Source organism: Limulus polyphemus, unplaced genomic scaffold (genome assembly GCF_000517525.1).
Source record: "Limulus polyphemus unplaced genomic scaffold, Limulus_polyphemus-2.1.2 Scaffold56, whole genome shotgun sequence".
In the NCBI taxonomy this organism is placed as follows: Eukaryota; Metazoa; Arthropoda; class Merostomata; order Xiphosura; family Limulidae; genus Limulus; species Limulus polyphemus.
The window spans coordinates 34,500-45,416 of record NW_013665666.1 but is presented as its reverse complement, the minus strand read 5'-3'; the positions used below and the strand labels follow the sequence as shown (position 1 = coordinate 45,416).

Here is a 10,917-nt window from a genome sequence, read left to right as displayed (position 1 = left end):
AAAATCAGCGAGTACGTCATGCCATCCGAGCTGAAGGATACAAGGTATACAATTATTTATAATACAGTCGCTTTATTCATTCTATTACGAAGGTTTTCAGCGTCATGTTGCTTTGTTATTCTTATAATACACCACCATATTTAACAAAATATCTTTACTTTTCAACTTAGTCCTTGTTTTGGAAAATCCTAAATGTTGCCCGAATCTATGTTTCGCCATACAGGTACATTTCTAATTCGCTCACTCAGATAATTAAATGTCTACAAACTGAAAAAATATATATAATATAAATTTTGACAATCATTATCATCCTATAGTAAAGTGTATTTTGATATTATGTTGATATACAAAAACTGTAAAATGCATGATGACTGTTTATAGAATCGTAAAAACCTCTTCAGGTAAAATCATAAATTAATGGATCGTCATATTCTTTAATAACAAAATTGTTCGAGTTACATTAATTTTTATAACTACCATTACATACATCTGCACTTTTTAGTTTTAGTATTCATGCTACATTACATCATTACTCCATCATAAAAGTATCAACACATTCTAATTAAGACAAGAAAATGTGTACTTTTTAGTAATGTCAACACTATAACTAATGAGCCAAATCTTTCCGACGAGGTCATGTCTCATATATCTATAAACCATAGCAAAAATTCACAATAATTAATATTTACTCAACCTGGAGTCGTACATATACATAACTAAAATAAATTTGAAACTATTCCACACATGAAAATGTTTGATTTAAATATAACAAAATTGCTTGAGGACAAAAGTATAATTTATGAAATCTTCAACCCTGTATCTAGCTTTAATGACATACATTCTAACTTTTCAGAAGTGTGAAAATGACCAGTTAAGCTCTATCGAGAAATAACTTATTGTCCTAATTACCTCTGTAGTGACTGCATCTCTTCTTCGAATTTGCTCATTTTTTCTTGTTGAGCTTGAAAGAAAGCAACTTCCTAGAAAAGTTTTATAACGTGTAATTTTAAAATCCGTGTTTGATTGTCGTTTAATCAAGAAGAAAATTAACAATCACTCGCTGACATTAAAGGATATAAAAATAAAAATTCTCATAACTTCTTACTTCAAGAACTAATTATCTATTTAAATACACACACGAAATAAAAAATTATCTTTTCAACTAATCTTAAAATTGTAATTTTGATCACTTGAATGTAGTTAACGAGAAGGATTTTAAAAATCAATTTGGTTATAGAAAAAGTGTTGTCAAGGGTTAACATCGAAACTTTTGTTAAAATGACAAAATATAAAAATTATATGAAAAACAACAACGATTCACTAAGTTGACTCATAACGTCGATAATGGCGCCATAACTAAGAGCCAAACAAGAAACATTCTTTGGATACACATGTCTGTTAACGGTGACTTGTTTCTGTTATGTTACCTATATAAAACAAAAACAGTAGGTTATTTGAATTGTAACCAGAGTCATTAAAATGATCAAAATCACGAATAGAGTGAACAAAGATGCTGACTCATTCTGGTAGACAAATGATGATCCTTCACTCTAATAAGATGTTTATCTCAGCTCTGGCATTCTTATTTCAGCAGCCCTAACTTTGACATTTACACTTCGATTCTTGTTGTTTTATAGATGTGCTTATTTCAGAAGTTTTGCGAATAATCGTCCCTCATTATGAGCTGATAAGTCATGAAGTAGGCAGATAGTCAACAGCACCCACCGCCAACTCTTGCGCTACTCTCGTATGACAGTAGAGTGGGATTTGACCATCATCCTTATCGCACTCCCATGACAATAAAGTGCAGAGTACATTGTTTGGCAACGGACGGCGAATCATGAACCCTCTGACCACAGTCCAGGCATGTTAGCTACGGGGCTATGTCCTGCTTCATATAGAGGAGAGACACTTTTTTCAGGATGGAAACAAATTTAGCAAAATATTCAACGCTAATTCTTTTTATGTTTTATGTGATTACAGATCGGCATGAAACAACTCAACTATAACATCCACAGAAGATGCAAAGAAATGGAAATTTTTGTCATTTAACTGGTGAATCATATTGCTAATGATACAAAACTTTTATGCGTTTTCAACCTCTTCATTAAGCATTCAGTATTGAAATTCCTATTATTCCTGCTTTTATGCCACAATGGGTACATTATTACAGTAGTATTCAAAAATACTAGATATTTTCTGCCTCCTTTATTTAATAAAGTGAACTCTTAAAGTTCATCTTAAATGTTTTTCAAAATTTTTAATGTAAGTTTAAAGTAGAACCTTGGTCAAAGAAGTAGCTAGGTTATTTTTGCCCTAGTTCCCTATTGTTCTGGGCTATACCTCTATGGTATCACACACACTTTCTCGTGGAAAAGATTGCTGTAACGTAGAGCATACTACGATCACGTTTTTTGGTTTCTCCTAAGCCTTACCAGAAGAAGAATATTTCCTACCAGTAGAATGAGAACAAAAAATGAACAGTAGAGATCAAAAATGGTGTATAGCAGTAACTCCAAACGACAGAAAAGATGGTGAAAAGATAAAGTTGTTGAAATATTGTGGATGAGAAACGTTGTCCATACTACCATATCATTGAATCACCTTTAGCCCTTCGTGTTTGACTAATCACAGCGATACATGAAAAATATTTGTATTTATAGCAAAGCTACTGAGGCTATCAGCTGCCATCCCTAATTTTGGACTATTGAAGGAAGGAAACCAGTCACCATCACCCTACCACCTGTCATCCACGCTAAATGATTGGCTGTCACTCTTATAACACACCCACAGCCTAAATTGCGGGAAATATTTTGTGGTATCACACAGATTCGAAGGCGGTTCACCAGCTTCAAACTCCAGATCTCTACCACAGGGACAGTCCACGCCAAGTAAAAGTAAGAAACTTTTAGATAAATTGTTAATCTATAACTAAATGATTGTAACTTTTAAGTGTTATTATTGGTGGCTCGGCAGAAACTCTAAAAGCTTACAACACTAAATACCGGGTTTCGATACCAGTGGTGGGCACAACACAGATAACCAATTGTATACTTTTGTGCTTAATAACAAACAAACAAACGTGAATTGCAGCGTTAGTAATTTAGCTAATGGATCAGGATCATTTAAAGTGGGCACAATTTAAAAAAAAATAATATGGAATACAGAATTTTTGTTGTTGTTGAATACAGAATTAATGGCTAATACTGGCGCAATCTAGTGGGTGCAAAATACGCATAGATATACAGAAGTCTTGTTTATTTGTCCTCATTGTCGTATATGGGATTAGGAATCATTTAATTTACACGTTTTCTGTTTATTTCCACCTTTCGTTTAGTGTACGTTTACACAATATTGACTACATTTATATATCGCATATCTATTGGCGGTGACTTTACGGTATGTAAGGTAAATGCGGGATTAAAATTACTAAATGCTTGCGCCTGCAAAATTTGTAATGCCATTTGAATTGTACACCCTTTCTGTGCAGTATGGTGTAATGTTATCCTCCCATTGTAGAGGTTTTAAGAATTGTTTTTCAGCCATGCGCTTTTTTTATATTAATCATTGTCATTATTTGAAATTGTTATAATAACTAGTTCTTTACTGAAAACAAATAAAACAGACAAAGAACGTGTATAAAGAGCTATTTTGTTGGCAGTTTAAAACTGCTATCTGAAATACAATTGGATAGTAAGATCACCTGATCGAGTTGCTGGTCGATTACCTCTTGCTGATTTGTAACTCGACGAGCTCTATATCGTTTACATGCCAGGGCCACAGACAGCGGAATATTCGTGTGTCTAAAGGCTTTCTGTAGAATATTTCGAATTTTTTTCAGTTGGGTAACTTCCTCTACAGATCTGGAAAAGTAGATGTAAAAAATACCTTTAATTGCTCTATAACTCGACTAAATCCACGGGCGCAAGCCTGTGGAAGTGATTAAACAATTAGTATTAAACAGCCTCCATTCTCCAGTATTGTGTAATAGACAGTAACCATCTAAAACGCTTAAAACTGAAAGGGCCCGTTTCATAGAATTATTCCATAATGCCTCAAATAAACAATACCTTTTTAAGCTTTGCGTCCGTGCATCCATCACCGATTGTTACGCTACTCTCGACTTACCATAGAGTAGAATCTTATCACCACTCTTATACTGCACTCACGACCCCAAAGGGTGTAGCGCGTTTTTGCGGCGAACTATGAACTCTTGGATTCACAATCCGATCACACTAACCACCAGACAAACTCTCTGGAGCGAACTATGGGGCAGGCCTGGACGAAAAGGTGGCTGAAATGTGAACGACAGATCACACTAACCACCAGACCACGTCCGGGCGTGACCCATAATTCGCTCCAGAGAGTAAAGGGTGGCTGAAATGTGAACGACATTAGTTTAACTACACACAGTATTTCAGTTTGATTATACGTGTGACATGTGAATAAAGGTTGAACCAAAGTGTGTCATATTTCCACAGATAGGGTTATCCATCGTTCTGGCTTGTGATATATGTGTATATATTTCTCTGTACCATGAAACGCTGTTTGCTCTTTTATTACTTAGTTGTTTGATAGATTTATGTATACAGCAATATGAATAAAATATAACTTATTTAATCAAACAACTTGCATCATTATTTAAATAGTCTAAAACTTAGATTTGAAAAACTTCATAATTTCATGAGTAGATTAAAGCAATCAAAGGCACCACAATTAGCGCAATTAAGACTTTAAGTGCACTTTATCTCCCCTTGGGGATAACTTCCATGAATAAATTGTATTGGCCTTATAAACCCTCATGAATATTGTTTGTTTGTTTGTTTTTAAATGCAAAGCTACACAATAAACAGTCTGTACAGGGATGATGGGGGGGGGATGCCTTCATGGAAAAAAGTTAATCGTCGTAAAATCATGTGAAAAGTTTGATAAAGTTAACTACAGTGGTTTTGAACTAATACTTGTTCTTATTTTCGTATATATAAGCTATCCGTACTGTGCCCACTGCAAGTATCGACACCCCATTTTTAGCGTTATAAGCCCTCAAAGTTATCACTGACCCACCGATGGGGAGCAGATATTTCCTTATTGGCTTATCACAAACATGTTTTGACACATTAATTGTTTATGGAAACCGCATTTGTGTAGCTTCGCGCCTAACAACAAACAAACAAATAAAGAAGCCGGGGTATCGCTAATCTTTGTACCTTAAGATTCTATTGGCCCTTTAGTGGTGTTTAGAAAATATTCATGTGTTTGTTTGTATTCACATTTTTGTGTTGAATTAAAATAGCTAAGAGACGGAAAATTCCCATAATTAAGGGAAGTCTTACCTTCTACCGGCCCTGATGATCACTTGAAAAACTTATCTAACTACAGTGAAGTTGTTAAAAATTGTGGAAAGTCCTGAGAAGCAAGTAAAATGTTAAATAAGAATTTTGATATACGCAACCCTTTTTGTTGTACATTACAGCCATGTCCAAAACAAAAATGCATTTGAGATCTTTTTTGTTCTTACATCGGTAAACAAACATTTATAGTATTTCATTAAATCTTTTGTTGTTGCACACGTAAGCAAAATTATGTAGTATTTCAATAAACCAGTCAACAGATTCACAGATTCTTTATGTTCGTATTTCCTTCGTATTAATAATTTCTTTCAGATGTAAACTAGATTCTTTATGGCTGAGGGTGACTGAAACATAATATCGTAAGATGATTTAGATGAGTACTCATGATGAACAAACAAAAGTAAAATGATCAGCAAATGCTTAGTTCAGAATAACACTTTTAGAGAAAGTTTTCTAGAATACTAATCTCCACAAGTAGCTCAGGTAGAAAGGACGATGTTTCTAATGCGAAAACGAAAAACAGAAGTCTTTAGAAACGTCGTTCTTTTTATTTGAGTTACTAGTCCTGAGAGACTTTCTCTACAAACGTCATTTTGAACTAAGCAATTGCTGCCCATTTCACCTTTGTTTATTCATACCGTCTTGTAAATTAGAATTTAATTTATCTATCTCTCTTATTACTCTTAAGTAACTAATGAACTATTTTTTTCACTAATGTTTATTTTTTACATCATGCATCTTCATTGTTAAAATGCCTAAACATTTCTATCCAATTTAAAATTAATTGTTTCATTTATACAATACAACAAATTGTCTTTGTCCTTATTCAAATATACCGTTTTACTGACATATGCATGTATTTAGCAGAATTTGTTTGTTTTGAATTTCGCGCAAAGCTACACGAGGGCTATCTGCGCTTGCTGTCCCTAATTTAGCAGTGTAAGACTAGAGGGAAGGAAGCTAGTCATCACCACCCACCGCCAACTCTTGGGCTACTATTTACCAACGAATAGTAGGATTGACCGTCACATTATAACGCCCCCACGGCTGAAAGGGCGAGCATGTTTGGTGGGACGGGGATTCGAACCCATGACCCTCAGATTGCGAGTCGAGCGCCCTAACCACCTGGCCATGCTGGGCCTATTTAGCAGGAAACCCAGTGCATGCTCCGAAAAGGTTTTACGCAAAACTTGTCTCAGTGGATCAGTCATTAGATAACAGATTAACATAAAAAATTTTGTTTTTTTTTGTTGTTGTTGTTCAATGAAAATAACACCAATTTTTATTAAGAATACTTGTATAATAAATGTTGAAGAGAGTCAAAGCTTATAAAATTTCTTCAAAATATATTACTGTTTTTCAAATGTTCCTGATGTAATATTGTACACGTTTTTCGGTGAATTAAACAAAAGATTCTGGCATCGCTTTTACTTAGGTTTGCTGTTAATAGTCCATTCTAAGCAGGTAGATGAATGAAATACGTATTGAAAACTTTTAAATATATCAGGTTAATAAATCACTTTAACGGAACTTAACTTTAATATTTTGGAAACAAATGACACCTTAAAACTGTTATAATTCTTCTCCTACCAAAAAACACCAGTTTACAACATAAACTGAAGGAAAATACAGTGGTTTTGTTTAATCTTTATTCTCAGTTTTAAGTGTATAATAGATCCACAAACAATAAGAAAAGCATATATTAATACTCAGCCTAGTTCAGTAACTGTTTCTTTAAATAAAACATAAAATAAAATTAACGTGAATTTTGTATACAAGCTTACCATATTTACTCCAGCATGAGTCTAATTTTGTGACTTATAATACCGTACAAGCAGAAGTGTAGCCCCCTCTGCAAAATCGAGGCATATTGATCATATATTATTTTCAGCTTATATATATATATAATAAACCTGTTTTGTATCATTCAATAAACAATAAATAAAACTTCTATAAACACAATTACATTTGATTTTATTTGTTTTAATGACCATTTCATAAAAAAAGTTATATCAATTTCAGCCTTTTAATTTATTGCCCCCTCCCGAGTGTAAAACTAGGTTACGCCACTGCGTACTAGATTTTTATTAGTTTTACAGTAGAATATTAAGTTTTTCAAAGAAAGGTAACATATGGGTAAGATATTATAATTAATAGCTCTGCATGATTAAGAACCATAAATATCATAAATAAATCGTCTGACACACCTTTCTTGTTCTGCGTGCAATTCTTTAAGCCAGTAGTTCAAGGTTCGAGTTCTGTTAGATATTCCAGCAAGAACGTTTCTCTCTCCTCTTTCACGAGCTTCGGCAGTATAGGCAATTTGACCGCTACTGACGTCATCTTGTATAGAGCACTTCTGAAGAAGGTCCACTACTAAAGAAACTAAAACATTCTGTCTCATGTTCAAGATAATTCGCATTATAAACAAATAAGTCATATAAGTGGTTTGAGGATTAACCAGTTTCTATTAAAACATAGTTTGTTTGTTTGTTTGTTTTTTAGCCTTGTAAACTCTATGCGTTAATTTAGGCATTAACGTGTGAGCAAATATGATTGATAACTTGTTCCATTGTATAATTTAACATTTGTTGAGTACAAGGATTGACTTCTGTCCATCTTAAAACGATTTAAGTCTCTTGGACAGACAAAACTGTAGAATTTATTGTATTTAACCATTAGTACAATTTTATTCTATTGGTGTTTAGGGTTTGAAATGTGTAATATGGTATACAGTATATGTTACAAATGTCGACATTAGAAAATATATTTCAAATAGAACTACGATTGGCCCTCGATGTTTACACTTGTAGGAAACATATCTCTGAATTATCTAAAATGTACTATTACCGTTAATTCCATCAATTTTTCAATAAAGATGGTACCGATTGAAAGTGGCCTGACCTTGCAGTTAACAACTAGAGTCCTAGTTTAGACATTTGATGCTGCTAAATATGCTCCGCGCTTACAACTGTGGGTGCGTTAAAAAAGTGACAGTCAATCCTATTATCCACTGCAAAAAGCTGAACAAAATCCTTGTTGCCAAGGGTGCTACTGCCTGGTTACACTCCCTCTGGTCAGTTTATAGACTTACAATGCTAAAATACGGGTTTCGATTCCTCTCGGTGGACTGAGCGCAGATAGTCCATTTCGTACCTTTGCGCTAAAAAACCATAACAGTAGTTCAAAATTATGAACGGCTATATATGAACACTAAAGTCTCTAATAGTCCATGTTTAGTCCATGTGTCACACAAGATACTGTTGAGTTGAAAACTCCAATTATGTGACAGAAAATAAATATTATTAAAACTTCTAGTACTTGCACGAAATGAACACAAACTTTTGTTGCAGTTATATACACTGATGGCCGATAGAGAAGACATAAATCAGGTTCAAATCATTAAGACACAAAATAACCTTAAAATCACAAAAGATGAACTTTTTGTGTGTAGAAGCGTAAGAAGAAACATTATTATTGTCCTTATTCATTTCCATTCTAATAACCTAATATTGTAATTAGAAAGTTTTCTGTCATGCGCTTTGCATGAATGTAAATAAAACACATATAGTTCAGAGGTGTAGGAGATAAGTTAAAAGTGGGGGTGGGAACAAGGTTTATTTGACCGAGTAAAGCGAGAGAATGTGCGCCACAAGCGCACCCATTACAGCCGGGGGTCTAGGGCTCGCCTTAGGGCCTTATATGATCTTGGGCTTTAGATTAAATTTTATGTATTTTCCTGAGAATAATTGTCCTAATTTTGATGCATTTTTATAGGGAAAGATTGAAAAGTGGGGGTCAGCCCCCCCCCCCGTTTCCTACTCCATTGTAGTTTATCTTAATGGCACAGATAAATTGATATTTTCTGTAAAAGCAGTATTATTAAAATCTGAAAAGCCTAAAAATACAAATCAGTACTGTAAGTATTGGTTATATATATGTGAATTTTAAAGTTTCATCTTAAACCAGATTCAACGGCGGCGACGTTTTCTGATTTTAAAGACAATTTCAACCAGAAGCGCTAAAATTTCACACAAAATGCTTTATGACAACATACTTAAATATAAATAATAATGTGTTTGTATGTTTCAGAACTTCGCGCAAGGGCTATCTGTGCATAGCCGTTCCTAATTATGAAATGATAAACTAGAGGAAGACATGTGGGTCAACAGCTCACCTTAAACTCTTGTGTTTCTTTCATTTGAATTAAAAGTGGGATTACACCGTCCCTCATATACCACACTCACGACTTGAAAGTAAGGAGTGCGATTTTGTGGCAATAGGTCGCGAAACCTGAATTCTCGGATTCACAATCCAGGAACTAACCACTAGGCCACACCTGGCCCAATACTAATGTGATTAGATCGGTGTAGTGTTTCACATTAAACAAAACTCGCCTGAACTGTGTTTTCTGAAGCTAGCTTATATCTTTACTCTCAACTAATGGAATATACCACAATACAATATAATGGTATGCGATTCCCTGCAGTTAAACTGAAATAAATGTTAAGAAAATATTCAAAAACATGATACCTATTTGTGTTTTCCATATTGTTTTTATTTAATTTAGCAGCCTTCGTTAACAGTTTTAGCAACCGTCTACAGACTAATTGACCAAGAAACCTCGCGCTTGTAGTATGTATACACATGTATATTACCAAAGTTATAATTCTATGTGAACGTTGATAAACTATATTTTCCAGACATACCTTTCAGGCTGATGTTTTCATCTGTATTAATTCGTTCAGTCATCATCATAACACTCATTGAAAGGATGTTTGTGTTTAAAAGTTGTTGCTAAGCGACCACGTTAAGGACAAACCGAAGCAGGATGACGTAGGACTCGTTTCTAAAATGACAGTTCTCTTCTCTGTAACTTGTTCACTTATAAAAAATCGTACGTACGTACTCTACATGACTAGGGCACGCAACAAAATGAAACAAAAGTACGCCTAAAACTGAGAACTAATACGTTTTTCTTAAGAAACTTACTATTAATATGAAAAATAATTATCGTATCAAAACATAACAAATGCATTTCAGTTTATTTTTTCTCCATCTACATAACAATTTTTATCATTTAATGAATTATTTATAACAATGAATTATATATATATATATATAATTAATGAACTATAGCTTTCATACACACTCTCCATTCTTTATCATTATAATTTTTTAGTTTTCCATCGCGCAAAATGACCACATTTGTTTGTCCTTTTGAAGAACCAGTGAATGGTAAGCTAGTATGTGAACCACCAGTTATAACATTTTTCCCCTACCCATATGATACACTGGTTTCAAATTAAAACTTAATGAAATAAACTTTCAAATTGTAAATCCTTCCTCCAACCAACACCACAAACTCCGACATATTCACAATACCCTGATAACCAGGTCATGCTAGATTTCAACTATATTTTTCCAAGCCCGTTCCCATGGCTGTGGTTTAGCTAGATAGTAGATAGGGACAGTGGGAATCTCGTTATTGTTTCTAATTATGGCTTAGAGTATACATTGGCTGTGGTTTCGCTATGGGTAGGAGTATGTGGTTTCACTAGTCGGT

The 10,917-nt window shown here is 34.0% G+C and overlaps 1 protein-coding gene across 1 annotated transcript; it reads right to left on the bottom strand.

Annotated features, from left to right (window-relative positions):
* Window positions 1-905: 905 nt before the first annotated feature.
* On the bottom strand, window positions 906-7,755 carry LOC106463859. The gene is made up of 3 exons (XM_022391793.1): window positions 7,559-7,755; window positions 3,704-3,863; window positions 906-980 (listed from the first exon to the last, which is right to left on the bottom strand). Exons 1-3 carry the CDS (start codon window positions 7,753-7,755, stop codon window positions 906-908), a joined length of 432 nt encoding a protein of 143 aa, XP_022247501.1.
* Window positions 7,756-10,917: the final 3,162 nt, after the last annotated feature.